Below are 27,909 nucleotides of genomic sequence, written 5' to 3'. Positions count from 1 at the left end.
ACAAGGTAGTGTAAATACCATCATTTCTCATATCTATATAATCACATGTATGACCAAATCATATATATAATTAAAATATATATGTGGTTTTGGGATCATTGTTTTAATTTAATTTAATGTACATTAATTTAATATACATTTCCTGTGTCTTGTTTTTCTCATTGGCAGTAGTAATTTATGGAAATTTTCCCAGTTCAATAGAGACAGATGCATTCAGTCAATAGCTTCACGGTATTCCATGTTGTGGATATAACATGCTTCATTCAACTTTCTCTTTGATAGGCATTCTAATTGTTTTGAGGGTTTTTTTAAAAAAAAAATATTTATGTATTTGTATCTATTGGTTCATCTGTTTTCCCAGGAACTAAATATATGTGATAGAGATGAGAGCCCTGATGATCTAGATTTGGTGCCTGCCTGGCCATTTTACTGGTTATGTGAGGTTGAGCAAGTCTGTAAATCTGTTTGCTAACCCATGAAAAAAAATCAGTAACAAAGCCATTGATTTTCCTCAGCAGTTTATGAAAGATCCAAGTGAGAAATCAATATAAAAGTACTTAACAGATTATAAAGATGAATTTATTAATTCATATTCTTTTTATGTTTTTAATTTAATTGCAGGAGCTGTTTATAGGGGAAGAGGTGAATAAGTAAAATTAATACTTTTTTTCCTTTCTGTTAAAGAATGGAATGACCCCTCTAATGCATGCTGCATATAAAGGAAAACTTGATATGTGCAAATTACTTTTACGACATGGAGCTGATGTAAATTGTCATCAACACGAACATGGATACACAGCCCTCATGTTTGCTGCACTTTCTGGTGAAGTTTTAACATTTATTCTTATATATTAATTTTAGTCACCCATTCTAATTTGTTATAAGTACATGAATACTTTTAAAGTAAATGTTTATTTAGTAATTTTAAGATCAGTTCTTATAGAAAAGGTAGGAATTGGTTTTTGAAAAGTTATAATGTGTGAAATATGTTATATAGTTAATTTGGTGTTATATTTCTTTATGTATTTAAATTACCTGATTGTATTGACAATTTATTTTGTGTAGAGTTAAGGAGTTGGATCATTATTCTTTCAGGTTAGTTATATTGATGCTCTGTATCTTTGTATTTTGAAGTAATTTGAAAACTTCTTTGTTGTTCTCTTAAGAAAATAGCTGCTATGATAGACCTCTTTGCTTCACTTAGATTTATGTACTAAATTGTGCTGATCTAATCAGAAACTCACTCTTGTTGCTTATGATTTTGAATAAAGACAACTGGGAAATATTTAAAATTAAGTGGAGTTAATCTGTAATTGTACATTTTTTAAAGAAAATTAAGATGTAATAGAATATTCTCACACTTTAAAAACAGTAATCTGTATTTTTATAAGCCTGGAATAGGAAAGCATTTCTGAGTATGATATATAAAATATATAATTCAAAAAGGACAAAATTGAGTGCCTCGGTGGCTCAGTCTGTTAAGCATCTGCCTTCGGCTCTGGTCACGATCCCTGGGGTCCTGTGATCTAGTTCCACATTAAGCTCCTTCCTCAGCGAGGAGTCTGCTTCTCCCTCTGTCCTTCCTCCTGCTTGTACTCTTTCTCATGCTCTCTTAAATAAATAAATACAAATCTTTAAAAAAAAAAAAAAAAGAACAACATTGACCAATTTGATTATATATAATTTTAACATTTTCAAATATAGAATATGCCATATATAGAGTAAAATGCAAGTGAAAAACTAAGGAAAATATTTATTTCATGTCTTATGGGGTTATATCAGTATATATTAGGAGTTCTCATAAATCATATAGAAACAAGTCCTGCAATAGACAATTGGACCAAAAGTTGAGTAGAGAACAAAAGAAATACAACTGGCTAATAAGCATATAAGACATTTTCACTAATAAGCAAAGTAATGCAAATTAGAAGAATAAATGGTTGTTTGTCACTTACTGTATTGGCAGAGATTAAGAAAGAGTGATAATATCCAGCACTGGCATAGGGACTTCTCTGTACCATTTTGGGATATGCACATTAGCCCAACCTTACTGGAAGTCAGCCTAGCAAAATGCATTTAAAATATGCATAACTTTGATTCTGCAGTGTTTTCTAGGAACTGTTCCTAAGGAAATCATAGTTTGAACTTGCAAAAATTAATGGAAAATGCTGGCCACTGAGTATAGTTTATACTAGCAAAATATCTGTAATGATTACATTAGTAATAGAATGCAAATAGAATAAAGGCAAATGGATGTTTAGAGAGAAAAGAATATAGAAAAATAGACCATCACCTGTTAAATCATTATTCCAGGACCTATGGGTATGAGGGTTGGGATGGGTATAGTAGATACTAAGTTGAGACTTCATTTTATCTCTCTTTATTGTTGATACTTTTTGTTGACTTTACACTAAGCATTTTATTTAAGAAACATATATTTTGTTTTGTTAACAAAAAGTGATAATTCTATCCTATTTTTGTATTGCCTGAAGGGGCTTTATAAAAAATTAGGTTAATTTTTATGAGGATTTTTATATTATTTTCCTCTATTGTAGTTATAATGTTTTAAAAAATGAAAATATTCACAAGATAGAAACCTAAAACTAAATGGAGAAAAAGGTACAGGTAAATTAGAAGGAGGTATTTGAATTATTCATTCCTTAATATTAACTGATATGTTCCTTTTTAACGTCAGGTAACAAAGACATCACGTGGGTAATGTTGGAAGCTGGTGCTGAGACAGATGTTGTAAACTCTGTAGGAAGAACAGCAGCTCAGATGGCAGCCTTTGTGGGTGAGTTTTTATGGCAATTTTAAGTTGTATCCAAAGTGTCCTCCATGAAAAAATATCATTTTGCTTCTCGAAGTGCAAATGCTGTCATGTTTATTTTTTATTTATTTATTTATTTTTATTTTATGTATTTATTTTTTAAAGATTTTATTTATTTATTCACGAGAGACAGAGACAGATAGAGGCAGAGACACAGGCAGAGACACAGGCAGAGAGAGAAGCAGGCTCCATGCCCCGAGCCCTATGGTGGGACTCTATCCCAGGTCTCCACGATCACACCCTGGGCTGAAGGTGGCGCTAAACCACTGAGCCACCAGGGCTGCCCTGTTTATTTTTTAAAAAGAAAAATGTTTACAGTTTACTAGGGTTTATCTAAGTTAGTAAACTATCCAGTGACACTTTGGAGAAAATGAGAAAGCTATTTTGAATTTCTACTTCATGAAATACAAAGAATAACGGGACCATTTTAGTTGTAGTTAAATGCTTTGAATGAGTATTTTTTTTTCTTTTATTTCTTTAAGGGAAGTAGTTTAATCTAAAGTCAAGAACATGAACTGTGAAGTCAATAATCCTCAGTTGAAATTCCAGTTATGCCACTCAGTAGCAGGTTACTTAATTATTCTAAACTTCACTTTCCTCATCGTATCTTGTTTCATGGTTATTGAAAGGATTAAATGAGATGCTGACCTAAGGAGCTTTACAGGTACCACTGAATGGATGCCATCAATTACTGTTCCTAATAAAAATTTCAACAGTACAATTTTTTTCATAGGAAGGAACATTAACAATAATATATAGCCACTTCATTATCATCCTCATCAAGCACAAACACTTATTGTGTGTGCCTAGTATTTCTTGGTATATTAATCCTTTTACTGGGCATAATATGAGGGGTTTAAAGAAAGTGGCATGAATATCTGATCATTGGTATTTTGGTCCCATTGAGTTGGCAGTTAAGGACGATGGCCTGTAAATGGAGAAGCAGATATATAAATATCTGATTTGTTGAGAATGTAGCAAGTGGGCTTTTGTGAGACTAATAAATTGTTAAACAAGTACTTAATGTTCATCGTCTACACACCAAGCATCACTTTAGGTACTTTGGTTACAGTGGTGTTCATAGCAGTTAGAGGCTAACAGCAGTGACAAGCACTGTGGAAATATACTTCAAGGGAAAACTTAAGAGTATCATAGAAATAGACCAAAGAGAGGGATCTTTTATCCTATTCCAAGGGGGTTTCGAGAGAAATTACATTTAAGTTGAGATCTAGTGGGAATTAGTCTGATATAGGAAGCATTAACCAAATATTTTGTTTAATTTTGTTATTAAATTATTTGAAAACTACTAGATGGTAGCTAATGGTAGCTACCAGTGTATAAGTCAGATAGTCACTGAGTCACTGTATGACACCTCTGTCAGAGCAAATATTATTTTATCTCAATTTTAGGAGGATTTGCGAAGAGTATAGTTTTTCAGTACAAACGTCAGAGGAATAATATTTATTTGCCACAATTAAGGGTGCTCTGGTTGTCCCTAACTCACCTCCAAGCTAATTTTGAGGGTGTCAGTACAAGAGGAAAATAAGACTAATCTGGGAATCTTGATTCTCATATTTTAGTTCATGTCTGCTGCTAAATCATTACAAGATCATAGGCAAATCCATTCCCCTCCAGAGACCTCCATTTTCTGACCTGTGCCATGATGCTCAACAATTAGATCAAAGAAAGTTCTACCTAACTCTGTAAGTTTTCATTATTTCACAATGTAGCAAAACAGAGCTCAGACAGAGATTTGCTGACTATCCTCAGATCACAGGGCTAGAAATGGAGGAGCCTATTTTTCCAAAATAAATCCAATGCTCTTTTCCTTTTTTTTTTTTTTTCCTTTTCTTTTTCTTAACACTACTATATCCATAAAAATCTAAGGTAGAAATTGGCCACAATCCCATCTTAAAATGAAAGAACTAAGAATGATGTTTTCATTCCATTTTAATCTGTATAGATTAATTTCATGGACAAAAATTAAACTCTTTGATTGACATATTTTCCATTATGGTTACTCTTTTTAAAAAGTCATTGTCGGGATCCCTGGGTGGCGCAGCGGTTTGGCGCCTGCCTTTGGCCCAGGGCGCGATCCTGGAGACCCGGGATCGAATCCCACGTCGGGCTCCCGGTGCATGGAGCCTGCTTCTCCCTCTGCCTGTGTCTCTGCCTCTCTCTCTCTCTCTCACTGTGTGCCTATCATAAATAAATAAAAATTAAAAAAAAAATAAAAAAAAAATAAAAAGTCATTGTCCCCTTTTATTGCCCTCCAGCAGAAAGGTTTACATAAATATGTGCACACATGTGCAGGATTTTTATCTTTTAAAAAATTTTATCTTTTAAAGATTTATCATACAAATATATTCCCTGTAACTTGTTTCCTTCACTGACCAGTATGCCTTGAAAGTCCCTCTCATCATCTCAGTAGCTCTCAATTCAGTGATGCCAGCAGCTACCTAATATTCTTTGATACAGGCGCCCAGAGTTCATTTAGCTCTCCCCTATCGCTAAATTTTACAGGTTATCTTTTTAAGATTATTTATTTAAGAGAGAGAGAAAGCATGTGTGAGTGGGGAGTAGAGGAAGAGGGACAGGCAGACTTGCCACTGAGCACAGAGCTGGACGCAGGGCTCAATCCCATGAACCCAAGACCACAACCTAAGCCGAAATCAAGAGCCAGAAGCCCAGCTGACAATTTTTTAAAAATCACTTCACAATGAATAAAGTAATAATGATCCTTGATCTTCCATTTTTACATGGTGATGCTTTAATATGTGCAACACATTGTCAGAAGTACGTGCAACACATTCTCAGAAGTACAATGACTCAAACACAGGGTCTGAGTATATTTAATTTTAGTATAAGTCTTTATTGCTTTCCAAGAGGACATAGCAATTCACATTCCTATTAATGTCTTCATCAGAACTGGGTGTTTTCACTCTTTTATTTTTGCCAATCTAATAGCTGCAAAGATGCTACATTGTGAATTTACTTTCCCTTTATTATTCATGAAATTCAGCTGCTTTTGTTGTTGGTCATCTGTACTTTTCTGTGAGTGGCTCCTCATACTCATTACTTATTTTTTCTTTGGGTTGTTCTTTTTTCGTATTGCTTTGAGGAACTTTATGTGTATTATGGATGCTTTCTTTTTTTTTTAATATTTTATTTATTTATTCATGAGAGACAGAAAGAGGCAGAGACATAAGCAGAGGGAGGAGAAGCAGGCTCCGTGCAGGAGCCCAATGCGGAACTTGATCCCAGAACTCTCGGATCATGTCCTAAGCTAAAGGCAGATGCTCAACTGCTGAGCCACCCAGGGATCCCTGGATGCTAACTTCTTATCAAATGTGTTTCAAATAGTTCATTTTTATAGCTTCCATGTTTCTTGTCTTGACAAAAGAGTTTTTGAGTATGGGTTAGATAAGTATTCTCCTAAATGTCCTTCAGATTATGTGTGTGTGTGTTTTCAAGATTTAATTTTTTAAAGTTCATTTCCCCCTGGATATTTAGTTAATTGTGACAGTACCACTTACGAAACCATTCAACATTTTTCCACTGAAAATGAAATACCACTTTTGTGGTATGTTAAATTCTCTTATATGTGGTATCTATTTCTGGATCTCATATTCTCTTCCATGGGGCTGCTTGTCATTTTCTATATTAATACCATGTTGTCTGATCACATTGACTTTATTTTTCTTTAATTTTTATTTTTTAAATATTTTATTTATTTATTCACGATAGCCATGAGAGAGAGAGGCAGAGTCACAGGCAGAGGGAGAAGCAGGCTCCATGCAGGGAGCCTGATGAGGGACTCGATCCCGGGACTTCAGGATCACACCCTGGGCCAAAGGCAGGTGCTAAACCGCTGAGCCACCCAGGGATCCCCCTTGATCACATTGACTTTAAAATATTCCCTTCAGTTATTTCTCTTTGAATACTTTCCTCCTTCATTTTTTCCCGTTTTTTTTTTTGTTTTTTGTTCTTATTGGACTTTCATTAGATGGTTATGTAATTATTGGCAGAGAATTGACAACTCTATGATAAGATATCCTATTCAATTGCATGGTATATATATATATATTGTTTCTTTTACTTGTTTTTGGTCCTTTGGTCATATTCATCAGATTCCCTTCACATAAGTTCTTTCTTTTAAATAAAACTACATTCTTTTAAAGTTTATTTCTAAATAGCTGATAGTTATTGCTCATGTTGTAAGGAGAATTCCCCCCACTACTTCCACACTGTCATTTCCAGCGGGTTACAGGTAATAAGGAGAAAGCTATGGATTTCTGTTTTTTTCTTGTCATTTTTATTAGAATCTCAATTTCTTTTTTTTTTTTTTTTTGTAAATACATTTTTTTAATTGGAGTTTATTTCTATTTGAATTAGCTCCAGGCTTCCAAATAAGAAGAAATAATAGTGAAAATTGGCATGTCTGGTTTTTTTTCTCCTATTTTTAATAGAAATATTTTTAGCTCTTTATTTTTTATGATATTGCTATTGTTTTTAGATTGCTGAATGCCACTCTTTGTCTTGTTTTAGTTTTTATTTCTACTTTTTCTGATAGACTGTTCTTTTCTCTCTTTTTTAGATTTTGTTTAAATTCACGTTAACATGTAGTGTATTACTTGCTTTAGGGATAGAATTTAGCGATTCATCAATTGCAAATAACACCCATCAAGTGCCCTTCTTAATGCTCATCACCCAAATTACCCTGCCCGCTCACCCATTCCAGAGTGGCTGCACCAATTTACATGTTATAGCCATTCTTGATTCCTTTTTGAGTTTTTGCATTTATCAATAATCTCTTTGCCCATCTCTTTATTTTCAATCTTTATTATTTCATTTTAGTAGGGTAACTACTGCTATACCCCTATGTTTATAAACCCATGTAGGTGTGCTCTGTTCTCTAACCCAAAATGATAGTCTCTGGTTTTTAACAGATATTTAGCTTATGTGTATATAGGATTACTGACAAACTTGATTGCATTCCTCCTCTTTTACCTTATTTTTTTTACGCTTTGTTTTACTTCATGGTTGGTGGTTGTTTTTGCTTGTGCTTGTGTGTAGTGTGTGTGTGTGTGTTTCCTTAACATGGCTGGCCTGGTCATATCAGAGTACGTCTTTTTCTTCTTTTATTAGTTTGAAAGGTCAAGAATGCTTTCCCATTCCTCTAATGCTTATCTCCTATTCACAGTACTCCTAATTAAACCCGTATTTGTCACTTCCTTGAAAGCAAGAACAAAACTATCCCCATGGCCCACCCCCAAGGCACTGCATTTGCCTATTTAGCAGTTCTAATATGAGAAAATCCTCCTAAGTCATGTATTTCTCCACAATTTCTGTTTTTGCCTTGTCAGACAACATGCCTTTCCTTTCTTCTTCCACCGCTGCTACCAGCTGTGGACTTTGCTGAGAGAGTTTAGTATTTTTAGTATCAAAATGTTATTAGACTGTCATTCACCATGAGTTACTTCTCTTTCACTAATCCTCACGATCAACACAATAATTTCTGAGTCGTGTTGCTGCCACCCATTATTCGGGTTAACCATCTCTGCTGCTAACGGCTGGTATGCTCCATTCCCCCACCGTCTTCAGCTCTCTGTTCCCATTTAGGTTTGGGTTACAGGACCTTCTCAGATTGAATATGGTTGGAATATGGTTTGGAACCTATCATAACTGAAATTACTTTTCTCTCTGGAATGGGAGCTGTACCAGGGCTAGTTTCATGGTCCTTGTATCACTGTTCTATTCCTCAGTCATATATAGAAGTTACTTCATGCTTTTGTAAATGTTTGGAAATGAGAATTTATTTTCCTTTGTAAACTTTCCATTTCTCATTCTGGAAGGGTGTTTCAATTTCAGTTTATCCTAAAAAATAAAAAAAATTTACTAAGATGTGTTTAGTTGTGTGTGTGCGTGTTCTTAGTAATCCTGCCTAGGACCAACTCAGTGAGCCCATTCAGTCAGGAAGACTCAAGTCTAGAGAAGGTAATACTGGCCCCAGATGATACACTGACCGCCCACCATCCCGCCCAGCATTTATTTTCTGTAATAGTAGTACTATTTTATTTGTATTTATTCAGAATTAAGTAATTTAATTGAACACCAGTAAAACTAAATATTTAATTGTTTCAATTATAAACACAAATGTAAATTAAGTTAAAGTTTATGAACTTTAAATATATATCACTTTAATAATATTAATTGTTAGACTAGTTAAAATATTAAGATAATCTAAGCGTTATCTAAAATGTAAAAAAGAAAAAAAAAATAAAATAAAATGTAAAAAAGATTAACCCTGAAGTTAAGTAAAAATAAAGTAATATTATGTTGTCCTTCTTACAAAACAGACCTCTAGTCCAATGATAGCGTCATTGTTATGTAGCCAGTATTTTTACGTACAAATATTGCCAACTGTTCATGGGGATTTTCCTGACTATATTAGTGGAGAGATTGACAAGAAAATATAGCAACAAGCTTAGACCATATTTCCCCCATTTCCTTTACCTTTAGCTCTTTCTCTATTGATTTTGATTTTTTTGTAGGAGCTATTTTATTTTTTTAATTGAATTTAATTTTATTTAAATTCAAGTAACATATAGTATATTATTAGTTTCAGAGGTAGAGTTCAGTGATTCATCAGTTATATGTAACACCCAATGCTCGTTATATACATGCTCTCCTTAATGCCCATCATCCAGTTACCCCATCCCTTCACTCCCTTTTTAGTAGATTTTAGAATGCTTTTTAAAATTATTATTATTAAATAGCATCACACATCTGCTAATGGAAGCTGGATGTAGGTTGTGTTTTAAGAAAACAATGTAGTTTGTCTTCATCTCTCGTTCCTTCCTATACAGTTATAAATTCCCACACGCAAGGACCTGTGTTAATTTTGATGCTGTCATGTTCGTTTCCTGCTTATAGTAGGGGATTTGCTTGATTCTCAGTGTCTTTCCCTTTATGAACATTATGGAGATGGAGATGATTGTTTGCCTAACAGAGCATCTCATATTTTTAACATATGCTATTACTGTTTGACTTCTCAAGATACATATGTTGGAGCTTTTTGATTAAAAAAAATAAAAAAATAAAAAAAGGAAAGGCAAAAAGGAAGAACAAACCAACCAACCTGGTGTTTCGGTACTTAAGAACAGCATTGAATGCCAAAAACGAGATTGTGATCACCACTAAAATTTCCCTTCACATGAGGGACATATTTTTCTATCCTTTGTTTAATTATTAATTCCCTTTCCATTTCTCCTTTTCTCTCAGGGATTTCTATTATTTTTTCACCTTTACATTTCCTGGATCCTCCCTACAGCTCTCATCTCTTCCATAATGATTTATTTCCATTTCCTCATTTTTCTCTGTTTTGAGATATTACATCTACTCCATCTTCAACATTACTATTCTAGTCTTCAGTAGTAACCTGGATTACCTCTTTCAGTTTGTCTGTTAATTTTATTTTAATTTTTTTGTCTATTTTAAATTTTCAAATCTTTCTGTAGTCCACGAAATTTTACATTTTGTAATTGGTCTACTTAGTTTCAGTGTTCTAGTTTGGTGATACAGCTGTGGTTCGGTTGTGGTTGTGGTCCATGTTGTAAGTATACTTCCCACCACAGAAGCCATCTGTTGGAGGCAATGCATAGTCTTCTGTGATGCTGGATCCCCTTAGGTACTTTGCTCTATATCTTCCAGGCAGCCAGGTAGAGCTGACATAATTATGGAGTAGTGAAGGGAAGGGCCACTGTCTCTACACCTGTGGGCCCAGGGTCAGCAAATCAGTAGATATTTTGCCCTCACTGAGACACAAGTGGGAAACTGCTGTACTCTATGAAATCCCAGGCAAGCAGGGCTCTCTACCAGCCTCAAGTACCCCAGTCCACCCTGTCTGCAGTGCAATCCCCCTGCAGATCACCTTTGTCAGCTGGATCAAGCAGACACTCCTAAGACTATGCACAAGTGGTTAGGGACCACACAGGCCACCCAGGGCAGACTACTCTCTGGGAGCCCCAGTGCCTGAACCCACTTCCCAGGACTCTCTGCTGCTGGGAGGCAGGTTCCTCTGCCTTCTGCAGGCAGAAAAGAGGAAGAAGTCTCTCCTCCAGAGATCCCCAAAGAGCCTGCACCTGTGAAAGTGCCTTGCAGGTTCGGCCTGCTTGCCTAGAGTGGCCACTTCCTTGCCCCAGAGAGTTAGTGGTGAGGGAGCTGGAGATGGGGAAGTGACAGGAATATACATTCAGGCCACCAGCTTTTCCATGGACAGTTTTGCTTTCATTGAACCAGTTTTACCTCTAGAGATGGCTTAGACAAGTGGCATAGGGATCTTTAAGAAGCCATACTGTGAATTCCAAGCTTATGCCAGCAAAACTTTTTCTCTAATTCATTTTACAAAGAGACCATGGTTTTCTCAAATTTGGGGAGATTAGTATATTGTTATTATTATAATTATTATTAAATTTTTTATAGAATAAATTTATATTTTGTGTAAAGAAAGCTAGATGTAATTAGGAAAGAATGACCATCATTTCTGTAAGGGTGTAAGAAGATACATTTAAATTTAATTGAAAACAAGCAACGTATATCAAATATTTAGGGTCAATTACAAATTGAAATCCATTTTTTTGTATCCACATAATCTTCATATGTACTATAGATTCTGTGTCTTTAAAAGGGAATTATGTTTTGGACTTCACAAAGCATGCTCATAAATGTTCCTCAAAACATTTTGCCCCTCCTTCTCCTCTTCTACTCTCTTCCTGAAAATTAAAGACGTTGATGCATGTTTACTTCATGAGAATACAGCAACATAAATAATAAAAAAATGGAAAATGTCACATTTTGAATAATAAAATAACAAATTTCCTATTTTTCTATTAAAAGGTCAACATGATTGTGTGACTATAATCAACAATTTCTTTCCTCGAGAGAGATTGGATTATTACACTAAACCCCAGGGACTGGATAAAGAGCCAAAACTGCCTCCAAAATTGGCAGGCCCACTGCACAAAATTATTACTACAACAAACCTTCATCCTGTAAAGGTAGTGTTTGCTTTTTATTTAAATATTGCTTCAGAGTTTAAACTGCTCTTAATTATATACGATCATCGTCGTCTTGGTTGGATCTTGCCGATGTGGAGCTTGAAATGGGGCCTGTTGTTCAGTTGTTACGGTGAAGGGGTGCTCTCAGTTGAAACCTGAAAGAGAATGAGGGACACAGACTGGACCAGGAGGAAAAGCTAGGCAAAGAGGTGGGTTCAGCTGAAGCCTACCTTCCACCTCATCTCACTGGGAGCTCTGAACTGTTAGTGCTCCAGAGAGGCAAGGGAGCAGGCTTTTGTATCACTCAGTTGCCATTAACTGAGGCCTGTCCCCTGAAGGAGAGGACATGCTCCCAGGTACTGCCAACCAAGAAGGCAACTACCGATGGATAAAGGCAGGTTTCTGGAGCAGGAGGCAGCTCTGAGCCCATAGCAGCCAATACTCGTAGAAGCTGGAACCTGGTACACAGACTGGTGTGAGGATTTTGGAAGGGTAGGATATAATAATTATCCTACCAGCAAATGTTCTGAAACCATGAGCACATATTTTAATACAAGTAGCTATTTGATGCCTTCAAGTAATATAGCTCTTCCAGTATTAGTCAAATCACACAGATGATCCAACTTTTTAGACCAACCTGGAAGTTCATTTGGCTTAACAGAGACACTTCAAGAGCCATTCTGAACTATTTTCTGTGCTCTTTTCTTCATAGTTTACATACAGCCTTTTTTTGTTTACAAAAATTTTTTTTGACTTTATTTTTTATAAATCAATCCAAATGAGTATAGTTTTCTCAAGGAATTGTTACAAAAAACTGTGTGTGCTAACCATAGAATTCTTTTAAAAAAAAAATTCTTTTTCAAATTTCAATTATTCATATCTTCATAATATATGTAGATTTGAAAGTAATTCAGAACTATCTGGTGAGCAAGATGGTAAATTGGATCAAATATTGAGGTATTCCCTTAATACAAAATGTTACTCTAAATGCAATGAAATAGATTTCCCTTAAAGTCTATTACAGTGAATCTGTGGAACATCCAGAACACCATTAAAATAAGTGGACAGTTCTCATAAAGTGACTCTTGAAGACTGACACTCATTTTGAAGATATAAGTTCCAAATTATGTCCGGTTATTACTTTATTGATGTTTCCCTTTGCATACAGACTTTGAAGCTCAAGAAACAAACCAACAAAACATACCTGTCATATGGCATTCCACCCAAATGAGTTTTCTTGGCCAGCAAGAAGGACGACAAACTAGCAGATCCTCTTCCATAAGATAGACTAGTGGAGTCTATTCTGTTTTTTATTTCAAAACTCAAATGTTTTACTACACATCCTGAAAGAACCCCAGGAGGTAACACTTGTTGTGAACCTAAGTGGGGAAAAAAAGAAATTCAGCCATGAACTGAATGTTTATATTTATCATGGAGATTACATGGAACTTAGAATTTAACCTTTAAAAAATATTTAGCTTCAGTATCAATAGTTTGGTTTTTTTCCCCCAGCATATAAAGGTGAAGAGAGAACCTCTATAAAGGAATTAACTCCTTGTCCATGGCATTCTTTTTTTAGAGGTGGGACAGGCTAGGGTGGGAAGACAAGAATTTTCCTAGGGATATAGTATTTCTCGATGTAGAAAATATGTGTGGTTTTACAAGGCCCTTGTGGTCCTTCCAGCTTGAGCATTATAGGATCTTCTAGTTTAGATTAAAGAAATTCTCTGTTTTTCTGATTCACTGTCTTTTATATCTATGTTTCTACCACCTTGAGCTTGCAATAATCTCAATAATTGTGATAATTGAGCCTTTGGAGTATTTTTTTTTATTTTACATGGAACCTAGACTCTCAGGTTAAATGGCCTAAGAATTATTGTATCTCTAATTATTTTTAAAAGCACATCTTTGAGTAAATTAAAATAAGGGTATATTTATGAAGGCAATAAATGGTAAAGATATAGAAACTGAAATAGCCTACATTTTGTTTTTTTTTTAGCACACTTGGTCTTATAAGAGACATTATTCTATGATTATAGTTCCTTTCTTCACATCAGACCTTGCTTTTTGTAGGTATAAATGATCTATTCACTTGAAAACCTTTTTTCTCCCACACTTTGGATAAAAGTTGTACAGTGCTTTTGTGGTGCCCTATTTTCAATGCTTTACCCCTTTCCAAGCCAGCCACGGTCTTCCTGGGGTGTATTATAAAAAAGTAACTAACAGCCATTCTATAAAGTCACAGACCTTTTAAAAAGCACAGAAATCTTCCTCGATACACAATTCACCTTTTCACTACAGTGCACTTAACACAGCTGCATTTGCGTCAAGGGTAAAAGGCTCTTGTAGCATTAAGGATGTTTGTTTTCAACAGGGACTCTGGGAATTGTGCTGATGCCTGGAATACAGAGGTTATAAAGGAAAAAAAAAAAAAAAACAGAATCACAGAAAAAATGACAACAGAATTGAGCAGGGTCCCTAAGTAGTCTGGAGACAGATGTACCCAAGTGATCCTGTCTTTAATTATTAACTTTTTAAGCCCAGAATCGTTGGTTTGGTAATTTTTTCTTAAAGGTATTTAAAAAATAAAAATAATTCAAAATGCCACTGTATGAACATATTCTAATGTTCTTTGGGAGATGAGTGGTATCAGGCTTTTATGCTTAATGGAATATGTTTATTTCTCTTCAGTAATTAATAATGAGATTTTCTTTATAATGGATGGCTTTATAATGCTACAGAGATTAAAGGAAGGAAACTAGTTCAAATATTATTTTGTGTGTATCTATGAAATGTTTCAGTAAGCTCATAGTAGAGCTGTAGTTATATATCATTTTTCTTTAGGTATAGTGGTGCATATTATGAAATAAATAAAGCCTACTGTCATAACAAAGAAAAAAACATTAGTCTGGGTTCTGAGATTTTTTTTTTAAGTTTTTACTTTTAAGTTTAACATTCTATGGTTTGATAATAAATGCTTTACACAAAAATATTGAATAGTTTCAAATGGTTGCAGTTGACAGTAGAAATATAAACATGTAATTAATGAGCCTTCCCTGCCAAAAGTTATTTTTGATAAGTCATCGGCAAATTTATCAACAAGGCTTTTCATTATACTTATTTCTTGACCCATCATTTATTTTTGAGTGCTATACTTTAAGTAAAATATTAGATTATATATCAATCTAGTAGTATCAAAAATAAGTAGAAATAATATTTTAATTTCACAAGAACACTTAATCTATGTTAAATTTCCAGGTAGGAAACTAGGCATGGGATTTACATAAGTTAACAAATGGTCTTTCTTCATGTCTGAAGAAAAGGATCTAATTCATGAAATCTGCTATCTGTAATTCCCTGATATTTACATTACCCAGGATAGGTAGTTAGCTGTAACACATAGGTTAACAAACACTGACTTCTCTGTGAATACAATTGTGCCCATGTTATGCATGTGTTTACATTACTGTTATGTCATACCCTGTGCAGACCTTCAGGTAGGTAATTATCCGATTACAAAGCCAGTAAAAAGTACTCCTTACACTGATTTTGTACTTAATCTCTGCATATATAAGATGTGTGGGACTCATAATGCATCATATTTGATAACTCTAATATTCCTCTTTTTAAGGATATTTTTGCTTTCCTCTTTGACCTATTCTCATCAACATAGAAGATTAGAAGCATATCATAAAAATTTCCACAGAGAAATATAGTTAATTGGAAAGTAATACACTTTTTATTTTTAGACTTAGTTCCTTTAAAATTTCATTTCCTTAGAATTAATAAGAATTAATGAGAATTATAGTACTCCTAGCTGTGAAATTCTAGTAATGTTAGCTGTAAGTAGTGATTGCTTGAATTGATTCTGTATATAAAGCATATGTAAATATGCCGTGTTTAGCTTTAGTAAAAGTGCTTTTAACAGAGAATCTAAAGCCATAACTCTCAATGGAATACTAACACCTGGTTTAGCCTGATGACAGATCATGGGACAGCTTATATATACAGATTTCAAGAAATCTCATGATGCCAGGGTCCTTCTATATTAGTTTTTTCACTTTGATCATTAGCAATTTGCATTCTAATTTGAATTAACCTAGTAAATGTATAACCCTAAGAAAGATTTTATTTGGTTAACTGTTGAAATCAACCAAAACTAAAAATCTAATTTGTACAATGAAAAGCCTCTCATGGAATTTCTAAAGTCATTGGAATTTCTTCTAGATCGTGATGCTTATAAATGAGAATCCTCTGCTGGCAGAAGAAACCGCTCTGAATAAATGCTACAGAGTGATGGATTTAATTTGTGAGAAATGTATGAAGCAAAGAGACATGAATGAAGTATTGGCTATGAAAATGCATTACATCAGCTGTATCTTTCAGAAATGTATTAACTTCTTGAAAGATGGAGAGAATAAACTGGACACTCTGATCAAAAGGTACTGTTTCTACCATGTCATGTGTAAATATACCCAAATGGATAATGTTTTGTTATATGAAGACTCATTATAAATTAAAATATTAAGCATTTTAGCAGCAGTTGTTATTGTTGGGTTCATAGTCTGTAGGAAATAAGAGGCAATGCTATATTTAGATTGAGTGATTTTTCAGTACTTTACTTTTTCAATGATGTTTTTGTTATTCCCAGTTTACAGGTGAGGAATCTGAAGTTTGGAGAAGTTAAGTAGATGTGTAAAAGGTAGAAAGTAACCCAAGTCCAACTTTGAGAATGGGTATGCCATGCCGTAGGTTGTGGCTCTGGATTCATAATGGTGCTCAGCTTATCTCCATTACTGAACCTGGGAGAGCTGCATGTTATCCTTGTTCTCTGACCACCAAGGGTCAAATTCCTCCATAGTTTTACTGAGAAAAGTGAACTATGTCAGAAGGGTGTAACTTAATGAGAGTTTTCACACTTTGTACAAATAACTGGCATGGTAATAAGTAACTAGCTAATCTGTAACGGTGGTTAGTGTGTTTTATGGCAGGGGTCACTTTTATAAATACATATCAGGGCCTGTAAACCTGATATGGGCTAGCCTAACATGCAGGTAGAATAGCAGTTTGAATTAGTCTATCCTCATGATTTGAAGAGACAATGAAAATCTTAAGTAGCAAAGAAACTAAAAGTTCATGGGTTCAGTTGGGAGGAAATGCTTCGAGATTCAACTTCAATTACTTTATAAAAAATATCTTTCAGCTTGTTAAAAGGCCGAGCTTCTGATGGCTTTCCCGTATATCAAGAAAAGATCATAAGAGAAAGTATCAGAAAATTTCCTTACTGTGAAGCCACACTCCTCCAGCAGCTGGTGCGAAGCATTGCTCCTGTTGAAATTGTAAGGCTCCTCATAACTAAGTTAACTCTACCAGTAAGACCTAATTACCCTATTTTGTACAATCACAGGCAAGTTCTCTTTAGCATTAGTTTATTAATAATTTATTTACTTAACAGAAAAATAATTATTTGTTATTTTGGACAGTTTTCAGGAATAGACATGGCAGTGGATATACCTGTTAACCCTGTTTCTGTTCATCTGTTTCCCACTCTTGATCCCCTTCTTTCATTTTTATATATATAGCTCATGGTTTAATAAATAGTATTTTCCTATGTTGGAATGTAGATGGTTACATGGAAAATTACATTTTAAAGACCTCTGTGAAATCTGTAAAGGTGGGTACACTTGCTATGTAATACAGATACACACATGTACACTTGTAACTCATGAAAAACCAGTACAAAGTCCCACACTGGATGAAAGTAGGAAATGATTATTGATGGTGTCTGCTTGGTTGGAGATATGAAGGGATGAGTCATGGGGAGGCTCATTGTATGTCCTCATACGCAGTCTAAAGGTATGTCTCAGCTTCTTATATTCTACCTTAAGGCCTCTGATACAAATTTTCCATACTTATCAAAATTACATTCATACTTCCCAGCTATAGGAAGTAAATGTCAACTTATTATCTGTTCTTTGAATTATTTATTGCCCTTTTTCCATATATTTAAGTAGTATTTCCTAAGATACTCCCTGTTTGAACACATTTCTGTTCACTGTAGCTACACCAGTCATGCTTTAATATATTTCAATCAAAACCTTTATCAGCCTTTTTCTATTGGGTAAGAAATTGATCCTGACACTAGTCCCATCCATGGCTTCCTCCTGCTCTCAGGCAGTGTGGGTTCTTTGCCTCCTCTAGGCTGTCCCATTTTTCTCAGAAAAATAAGGACAAGTGGATTCTAGATGTTTCTTCCTACATTAAGAATCTATTCAGAACCATGAAATAAGAAAGACCTCAAGAGACTGGATGGTTTCATGAAGTTCACGCACTGATTTGTCCCTGAGAGTTCTCCATTTTTTCACATAGAGATTTTGTTTTACCCTTACTTTTTAATATAGTTGGCTATTTGGTATTTGGGCATTTAGAAGATTAAATTTAGCAGCTTATGAGGGTGGTTTGTCAATTATGAATGTGCTTTGGTACACCTATCACACTCTAGCTAACCACGAATTAAATCAGTAGGGTTTATTATTTCCCATATACTCAGAAGTGTAAAAGTAGGTAGGCAAGATCTGTCACAGTGGCTCAAGAATCGATTCCCATTTTTCCACCCAATATTCTTTAGCTGTAAAGATGATTATACACATGCTTATGACCTCATGGTTGCAATGCATCGGATGCTCTTCCTCCAAGCTCATATTTTTATCTCAGGCAGGCAAGAAAAAGGAAAGGGGTCTATCGTGGCAAACACGAGCTCTCTCAGAAACCTGTGCAATGTGACTATTCTTAGCTTCACAGGTTGTCTGGGGGGCAATGAGCAGTTTCGGGGGGCCTAAACCATGTTATGCTGAATGAAATTATGCTTCTCTTAGTGAAGTGGTTGTGGGAACAGATGCAGAGAAGCAGCTAGCACTGCCTCCAGGGGGTGTTTCCAACACTAACAAGAGGTAGCTGACATTCCACCTTTCAAGGGGAAAACAGCAAAACTAAAAATAGCCCAGATGTACTTTTAAAAAAAGTCAAAGCAGACCATTGTGGGGTTGAACAATTCATTGTAGCTCTGTATCATGGAATAATTATCATTCAAGTTTATGCAGTGTAATTGTTAATGTTTATCTTAGTAATATGAGTCATTGAGAAAAGGTTTATGAATAGAGATGAGATGGTATATCATGCATTTTAGAGAACTTTCTCTCCTTAAAATTTTGTTCTTTAAGAGTTACATATTCTCTCTTGAAAACTTTATTTATCTGGAACACTTGTGGTTGTGAATGTCCCAGTTAGCCACTCTTTACTTTCTAATGCGTTTTGTTCAACTCACGAGTTCACAAGCCTCTGAAGCAGTATTATTCCCTGTGGCCTGGTAATTCTCAGGGTTGGCTGCTGTGCCATGAGGATCCCCTGTGGCACTTTCCCGCACCGTGGATGCCTGGGCCCTCCTGCAGAGCTTTTGGACCTGTCTGCCTCCGGTGGGTCTCTGGCCTCTCCCTGTCACAAAGCTCAGCAGGACGTGTGGGGCATGGCTGTATTTAAGAAGTGTTGCATCAGCATTGTAACAGAGAATTCTATTAAAGATGTTTTGCTTTATCAACTGACAGCATATATTTTAACTTCTGAAAGACTAGCTAATGTCTCTGATTGTATAGGGTATGTTGAGTAAAGCATCCTGTTCATTTTTAAGTTGAATATCTTTCCATGGGAAGAGCTCTGGTAACCTAAACAAATTCTTACTTAACAAGGTAGAGGATGAGACTTTATGTAAGAAAGAGTTCGGGATCCTTGGGTGGCTCAGCGATTGGGCGTCTGCCTTTGGCCCAGGGCCTGATCCTGGGGACCCAGGATCGAGTCCCACATTGGGCTCCCTGCATGGAGCCTGCTTCTCCCTCTGCCTATGTCTCTGCCTCTCTCTCTCTCTCTCTCTCTCTCTGTGTCTCTCATGAATAAATAAATAAAATCTTTAGAAAAAAAAAAAGAAGAAAGAGTTCTTGCCACCTAACAGTGATAAGATGCCATATCGTTATTCAGCCATACCATCAATTCTTTTCTGAAGCAGTAGTTCACACAAACAGCCATGCTTTTTAAGGTAATGTAGATAAAGTCTGTGTCATTGCTAGCCATATAGATATTGTCTCTGTGTGCCTGCTTCTAGACAACATTGTTTATGAAGTGTCATCTCTGTAGTCTTTCCATGGTGATTTTCAAGTGTGTTTTTCTCTTCTTCATACCTATTCTAGGGTTCTGATCCTACTGCATTCTCTGTACTTACCCAAGCCATCACTGGTCAGGTGGGTTTTGTGGATGTTGAATTTTGCACTACCTGTGGCGAAAAGGGAGCAAGTAAAAGATGTTCCGTATGCAAGATGGTAAGAGTGAAGTTCTTTGAAGTTCATTGAGCTGGCTTAGATTTCATACCCAACTTGAAGTTTTAATATTCTCTAAATAGAATGATTGAAAAAAACATATAATGGTTGACATTAGTTTTCTAATACATTTTAATATAGTGTAAATGCTAATTCAGTGCATCTAATACTTAAAAGTAATTTTGGAAGAGAAGTATGGGATAAATGTAGGTCTGTGCCCTATCTTCTTTCAGTCTTGTAGGCTGCCCCAGCTTCTGCACAGACCAGGAGAGAAAGAATATGAGTAAATGAAGGAATGAAGGAGGGAAAGATTCTCTGTAAGGGATCGAGACAGGTGCTGATAGAAGGACCTAGAATAGGACAGTTAATAAATATGCAATCTTAAATCTTCTGATGGTGACTTGAACTGTAATCTCTTCATCATCTCTCCCTTGTAAAACTACAACTCCCTTCCTACTGCCACCAATCTTTAAGCTCTCTGAACTATACTCCCCACTTCTGGCAGCATTATCTTTGGAATGCATGTATCTTCTCACACACACTATCACAAGGATTCATCTGTACATTCAGTGTACCCTATAAATTATGTTAATTAATTAATTGAATTATATTAATTTCCTATTGTTTGTAAGGTTAGCATTCTTAAGCATCTTCATCATACCCATTACATTTTGATTTAACTAATTAGTCCTCCAGCTTCATCTCCTTTAATTACTTCTTTGAACCTCAATTTCCTTGCATGTGAAATGGGGTTATTGTGAGAATTCATTGAGACCATCTACATTGGTTAACTGTCGCTGCATATAAAACACTTAAAACAATCATTTGCTAATTTCCCATGTTGGCAGTTGGCTGGGGTTAGCTGGGGCACTTTTTCTCCATATATCGCTTATCCTCTTTGGACCAGCAGACCAGGCTGAGCCGGCTCTAATTATGATGGCAGAGGTAAAAGTGGACAAGTAGAAACACATGAGATCCCTTGGAAGTCTAGTCTTGAAATTGTCATGCTCTGACATTCCTTTGGCCAAAACACACCACATAGCCAAGTTTAAAGTGAGTTCTCCTTCCCTTCAGTGAAAAGAACTTTGAAGTCACATGGGAAAGTGTATACATGAAGGGAAAAATAAGAGTCAGGACCAATGAAACAATCTACAGTATATGTTCTTTTTATATAAAGGGCTTAGCATGGTATTTGGCATATAATCTTGCAAAATTCTAAACTCCATTTACACAAACTTTTTGCTGTCCTTCAACATATAATTCACTTTCCTAATTGCATTTTTGTGTAAGATAATCTCTCTGCTTGGAATGCTTCTTTCCCATTTCTCTGTTGACTAACTCCCTTCATTTAGAGTGAGTCACTGCTTCCTCTGTGCTCCTATTACTGTTATGACCTAGGATGTAAATCATGTTGTTGAGTATCTGCCTCTCTCAATGCTGCTCCATCCAGCTTTTTCTCAACCCTAGTTTCCTCTGAGACAACTATCTTCCTTGTCATTGTATAATTCTGACACATAGTAGGCTCTTCATAAATCATTTGTTAGTCTTTGGTAGACCACTTATTATATATCCATTGTTATAAAGTATAAGCTAAAAATTAAAAATATAAATCAGTGTGCATCATGGTTTTAACAGAAAGCTTGGGGCTACCTGGGGGGTGTAGTTGGTTGGATGTCCAACTCTTGGTTTTGGCTCAGGTCATGATCTCAGGGTCGTAGGATCAAGCCCTGTGTTGGGCTCCACACTCAGCATGGACTGCTTGGGACTCTCTTCCTCTGCCCAACCTCCTTCTCCCTGCTCTGGCATTCTCACTCTCTATCAAAATAAATACATCTTAAAAAAAAAATAAAAATAAAGGAAAGCATGGGAAACAACATTTTTTTTACAGTATAGTCTTGGTATAATGACGTAGTTGGAATATCATGCAATCACAGCTCTTGAAGTGAAATAAACTTACAACTGTTTTCAGGTAATATATTGTGATCAAACCTGCCAGAAAACACACTGGTTTGCACATAAGAAAATCTGTAAGAATCTAAAGGACATTTATGAAAAACAACAATTGGAAGCTGCCAAAGAAAAGAGCGAAGAGGAAAACAGTAAGTATATAAAAAGCGAATAGTATAGTTATATACTATAAAAAAGTATATAACTGCTCCTCATTGGGAAGAATGATATTATTAATGATATTAACACAGGCACCAAGGAACCAAGTCTTCTCTGGGGGAGGGAGGGGGGACCAAGGAGTCTTGGAGATGACCAATAGAAGAATGACATTTAAATGTGTACATATTTAGGGTTGTTGGGATAATGTATAGAATATGGTTAGCCTAGAAGTCACTGGAAGACAGAGAGGTATAGAATTCTAAGGAATAGTTTATTCTGTATTCTACATTCTGACTCATGAGAATGCTCTGCAGCAATGGGACTCTAGATAAGTATTCCCAAGGATTTTAAGTTTGGGAACATTTATTTATCTATTTACTTTAATTAAAGTACAAAGGTTTGGTGAAATTATAGAGTAAATTTATAAATTACAGATTACATTGCAGATCAAATGTACATATTAAGTTTCTATAAGTGTCTGGGCATTGAGTTCCATATTATTTTTTCTCTCCCTCCCTTATGAGGTGTATGACTCATTTTCACCAGAAAGTGAATTGCTTCAGCAATGATTCACAGACTATAGTGGAAAACCACCTCCACTCCTGTGCCTCACCCCTGAGAATATATCATAGGTTCTGCAGAGAGTATCTAGTTTGAAAAAGTTACCCAGTTGACTCTGATACAAAGTACTTCCACATCCCCCCTCAGAAGACCGCATTGCCTTTACGACCTGCTTGAGAAACGCTATTATTAGTAGAATTGAATGATTTGCACAAAATTAAACTTAATTTGTACAAATAAATTGTTAAGAGAATAGTCAGGCTTTCTGACTGCTGTGCTTTCTTCTGTTTTCTGGACCAAGGAAACAACCCTGCACAGGCAATAACCTACCCAAAGACTTCAAGCTAATTCATGGCAAAGCTGGATTTGAATGCACATTTTGTCAGATCCCAGACAAGCATTTCGATTTCAAGGCCTGGCTGTGGAGCCAGAGGCCTGAGTCCAAATCCTGCTGCTGCTGCTGCTGTACTGGCTGTGAAATTCTGAGCAAGTTGCCAAACCCTTCTTCTCTCGGTTTCCCCATTTGTTAAAAATCGTGATAATAATGATAGCAGAAATCATTTACCTCACATGGCTGTTGTGAGGATTAAATAGTTTAATACAAGTAAAGCATTTAGAAGAGAGACTGATACCTGGTAGGAATAACAAAATGACCTTTTTTCCCCCCTTTTTATCAGATGGCAAACTTGATGTCAATTCTAATTGTGTTAATGAAGAGCAGCCAGAGGCTGAAGCAGGAATCTCCCAAGAGGATTGTAACCCTAAGGATTCTGTGGAAGGGGAGAAAGAACACCCTCAGAATGCAGCTGGGTTGGATGGCTTACAGGATGCTCCTGCAGGTCCACAGGAATCTGAGGAGTGAAAGCCAGAGCAGGTGCCATCGTGGACAGTTCATATCCTGGCAGGTAGCTGGAAAGCTCATGTGACTGTGTCCTCACTGCCTCGTGACACCGCATGGCACCATGGCAGGATTCCATGTTTCCTAGAATAGATGCCTTCAAGCAAAGCTCTGTCTACCATGCCCTGATTTCCTAATGATTGCTGTACTGTAATTGGACAGATACTCCAAGGGAAAATTTTTATTTCAAAGTATCAAAGAAACATTTTTATTCCCTTTCTGAGGCCAGCTTCCCAGCCATTGTTCTCAAAGCCAAAGAAATCCCTTTAAAGAAGAAATATAGGCTCTGGGGAACAAAGGGACAAGCAAAACAGGTGTAGGAGAGAGATCTTCAGAAAGGATTTTCTAGCCACTGAGATGGGTAAATGAATCATAACTTATATGTGAATAAGATGCATATAAATAGCACTTACAATAGTGAAGTCTTACTTATTTAGATGCAATGACATGAAGAAAAGTTGTATGTTACAGGATCTGTCACAGTTCAGCTCACTGTAGTTTTATATAGAAACAATCCTGAGCAGTCTAAACTTTATATGGTTCTTGCAGTCACGTTTTATCTTTAGTATTTGTACCTTCAGAAATGTCAGAACTAAGGCCTAGCCACGATTATCTCAGCATGTGCATTAAAAAGGATGTTTCATGAAATTTCAGATTTTTTTTTTTTTTGAAATTTCAGATTAAATAATGGCTAAACATAGTGTGTCCCCAGTTATAAAACCAATTCATGTGCCATATTCTACTTGAAAGGCTTTTATCCCTGTAAGCTTTTCATTGGGCTCTTCCTGCCCAGAGACTGATTTATAACTGTCACTTTTAGAATGTGCTGGCACCAGTTTTTAGCATATGCAGTACAGAAGCAGAGCTAGGGCCTGATCGCCGAAGATAGCACTGCGTTTCAGAGTTTCTTGTGATGATTGTCAAATAAATCGTGCCTACTGATAAAACCAGCTCCACATCTTGTTTCCTGGCTCATTGCTATCGAGGGATGGCAGATATTAGAGAAATATTAAGAGAACTTACATTTTGGGAAATTCAGCCAATACTAGAAAACAGAGTAATGAGTATTTTCATGTGTACAATTGTAAATCAAAATGACTGCATTTCCCACCTCACTGCACTGGTCATATTCTTCTGAGTCGCTGGCTCTCTTCTTCCTTCCTCTCAGTGACTTCTTCCAGCCCCAGCACCACACCTTCTGCACGCCCTCTACCACGCTGCTCCAGAAAGACATCAGGTGAGCGAATTCAGTGTGAAGGGTTAACTGGGTAGGAATTCAGCAGGCAGATTGCACCTATACTTGTCAGTTGTGACAAGCCTCACCAATCTTTTTTATTTGCATTATCTGGTTTTTAATTGTTTTTGTGTGCGTGTGTTTGTGTTACCGCCATTTTGTGTTAACATGATGCCTGTCTTCGGATACTATGGGGGGTTATGAAAAAGCAGGAAGAAATAGGAAAAGCAAGAGGTGTGGCAATGTAGAGATACTTTTTCCCTTCATCGAAGTGAATGCTGACATGAATCAGAACTCTAACACCGCTGTAACTGCCAGTGGACGAAGGGGACTTCAGGTGTAAGCCATGTCAACATTAAAATTTTCTACAGATATATTTCAGGGAAGAGGTGGTCTGAAAATGGAGTTTAAGAGACAGTGATTCTGATTATACTCCCTTCCTTTATTATACATAATCTCAAATAGATGTTTCCATTATAATACCGTCAAAATAGGTGGTCATCTAGTTCATCTTTTTTTAAACCATGTTGAGTTATTTTCAATAAGCTATCAAGAAATTTTTCTTGGAGCACCTGGGTGGTTCAGTTGGTTAAGTGTCTGCCTTCAGTTCAGGTCATGATCCCTGGTCCTGGGATGGTACCCCCCGCATGGGGCTCCCTGCTTACTGGGGAGTCTGCTTCTCCCTCTTGCTCTGCCCCTCCCCCCTGCTGCATGCTCACTTTCTCTCTCTCTCTCTCTGTCTCTCTCAAATAAATAAATCTTTAAAATAATCCAAACACTTGCTTCTGGGAAGCAGAAAAGACATACTTTCCTCTATTTCTTCTACTAAGTAAAACTAAAATCCTGGATATTATATATCAAACAAACATAAGACTGTAGGATAGAGAAATGAGGCAGACTGGCTGGGGAACCTCAGGATCCAAGCAATGACATTTTGTTTTTTCTCTGAGGCTTTTGTTTTGTTTTGTTTTGTTTTTTGCCTCATATATCCAGTCATGATGCTGAAGAAGCTGACAAGATGGACGCACCAATAGTACAGATCAAAATAAGTCCCAATAAAGGACTGCCAGATTTCAGACTCAAAACTGCAACATCAACTCATTCTTAAATTTCTGGCCTGTCTTGGCCTGCCCTGCAAATTCTGTATTTGCCAGCCCCCAAAATGTCATGAACCAATTCCTTAAATCACTCTCTCTCTTTCTATGCATATACCCTATTAATTCAGTTTCTCTGGAGAACCCTGACTAGGACACCAGGTGTCTTACTTTGGGCTGCTACAAAACAAATTACCATAAATTGGGGTGGCTTAAATAATAAACATGTATTTTGCATAGTTGTGGATGCTAGAAGACATCATAGTGGTCAAGCTTTTGGTGAATACCCTCTTCCTGTCTACAGAAGGCCATCTTCTTGCTCTGTTCTCACATAGGGGAAGGAGGGTAGCCTGCTTTCTGGCCTCTTAAAAAGGCATAATCCCCTTCATGAGGGCTCTACTCTCATGACCTAACTACCACCCAAGGGCCCTGCCTCCAGATACCATCATGTTGAGGGTTAGATGTCAGTATACAGATTTTTTGTGTGTGTAAGGACACAAGCATTCAGTCTATGACATCAGGTATAATTCCTAAAGGACACAACTGCTCTTGGGAAAAGAATGAGTATTGGCTGACATATACCAAGCACTGACTGAGAAAGCCACTCTACCTAAGACTTTATGTCCATTGTCTAACTTAATCCTTGAAATTTTATGAATTAACTGTTCTTACCATTAAGAGGAAATGAAAGCTTAGAGAAGTTAGCTAACTTGTCCAAGTAACAACTAGTAAGCAGAAGAACTCAGCTGGGTCTGATTCTAGAGCCCCAACCACTAGCCACTACCCTGTATATAGATCTATAAGTTGATATTTTCTGTTTCCTGGTCATGAGAGCTGATGGATCCTGAAATATTCAACTGAAAACTTCAATCAGCTTGAATGGTTCTCTGTTGCTTAAAACAAAGAACTTAGAGCACCATCTTAATTATGTGTTGCATTTTGTAGAGTTTTAGGTTACTTAAGTCAGGATCGTGTCTTCTCTTTTGTGTTTGTCCCTACATGGTATTTATTACAATATCTTCAAATCACAGCCACTCTGCAGCCCTTCGTTACTGAATATGAAATATGAGTGCATTTTAAGGAAATATTTTTCTTCATATAAAGGAGACGTTCTCCCATTAGTTCTTTTACAAGGAGATTAAAATTTGCTAGCCCTATTTTTGTAATTGGAATAATTTTTTCATCCTTTTCAGCAATTGCAGGTTTAAAAATAAAATATCAAGCTACACACTTTCAAAATTCTTTTAGTTGTTAACCTGGAGATTATAATATCCAACTTACTGCAATCTAATTCAAAATGAATATTGCTTATGCAACTTATGGGCCAGCTTGAATCTAATCCCAAATATACCACCATTTCCATCATGAAATAAGTTGCTGCTCTGGCCACCCACCATCTATTGCTTGGTGGGTCTGATAGTACTCAGCTCATGATGAGTAGCTTTGGTCAAAGTTACCTGATGTTCATTGGTCAGGCTGTTAGTATTAGGGCAGATGCAGTAATTTGCCAAAACTGCTCTTCGAACAATGACTAGTTCTCTGCTGAAGGTAGTATGGCCTTACTCAAGAACCTTTTGAGACTTTTGAAACTGCACCGTGACTTTCTTAGAGTTTGCCAGGCTTCACCAAACATCCTTACCTACCACAAATACTTCTAGCACCATGGGTTATACTGAGTTATTCTATTAGTTACCTATTGCTGTGTAAGAAATTACCCCTGAATTTATCAAGCTTGAAGAGTCAATAAGCATTATCTCATGTAGT

The 27,909-nt window shown here is 36.2% G+C and overlaps 1 protein-coding gene across 5 annotated transcripts in view; it reads left to right on the top strand.

The window, feature by feature from the left end:
• Positions 1 to 25,421, top strand: part of ANKMY2 (ankyrin repeat and MYND domain containing 2) — a 37,395-nt gene extending 11,974 nt beyond the window's left edge. For 4 of the 5 annotated variants that reach the window (XM_041727598.1, XM_041727599.1, XM_041727600.1 and 1 more), the window contains exons 3-10: positions 685 to 823; positions 2,696 to 2,794; positions 11,729 to 11,889; positions 16,117 to 16,331; positions 17,093 to 17,228; positions 20,127 to 20,255; positions 22,222 to 22,351; positions 23,597 to 25,421. In XM_041727598.1, the coding sequence (XP_041583532.1) occupies positions 685 to 823; positions 2,696 to 2,794; positions 11,729 to 11,889; positions 16,117 to 16,331; positions 17,093 to 17,228; positions 20,127 to 20,255; positions 22,222 to 22,351; positions 23,597 to 23,781 (1,194 nt within the window). In that variant the 3' untranslated portion in view covers positions 23,782 to 25,421. The other variant, XM_041727602.1, reaches the window with a different exon arrangement.
• The last annotated feature ends 2,488 nt before the right edge of the window (positions 25,422 to 27,909 follow it).

The sequence above is a fragment of the Vulpes lagopus genome, chromosome 13 (genome assembly GCF_018345385.1).
Source record: "Vulpes lagopus strain Blue_001 chromosome 13, ASM1834538v1, whole genome shotgun sequence".
Lineage (NCBI taxonomy): Eukaryota > Metazoa > Chordata > Mammalia > Carnivora > Canidae > Vulpes > Vulpes lagopus.
Note: the sequence above shows the minus strand (reverse complement) of the source record. Positions and strands in the feature narration are given on the sequence as shown.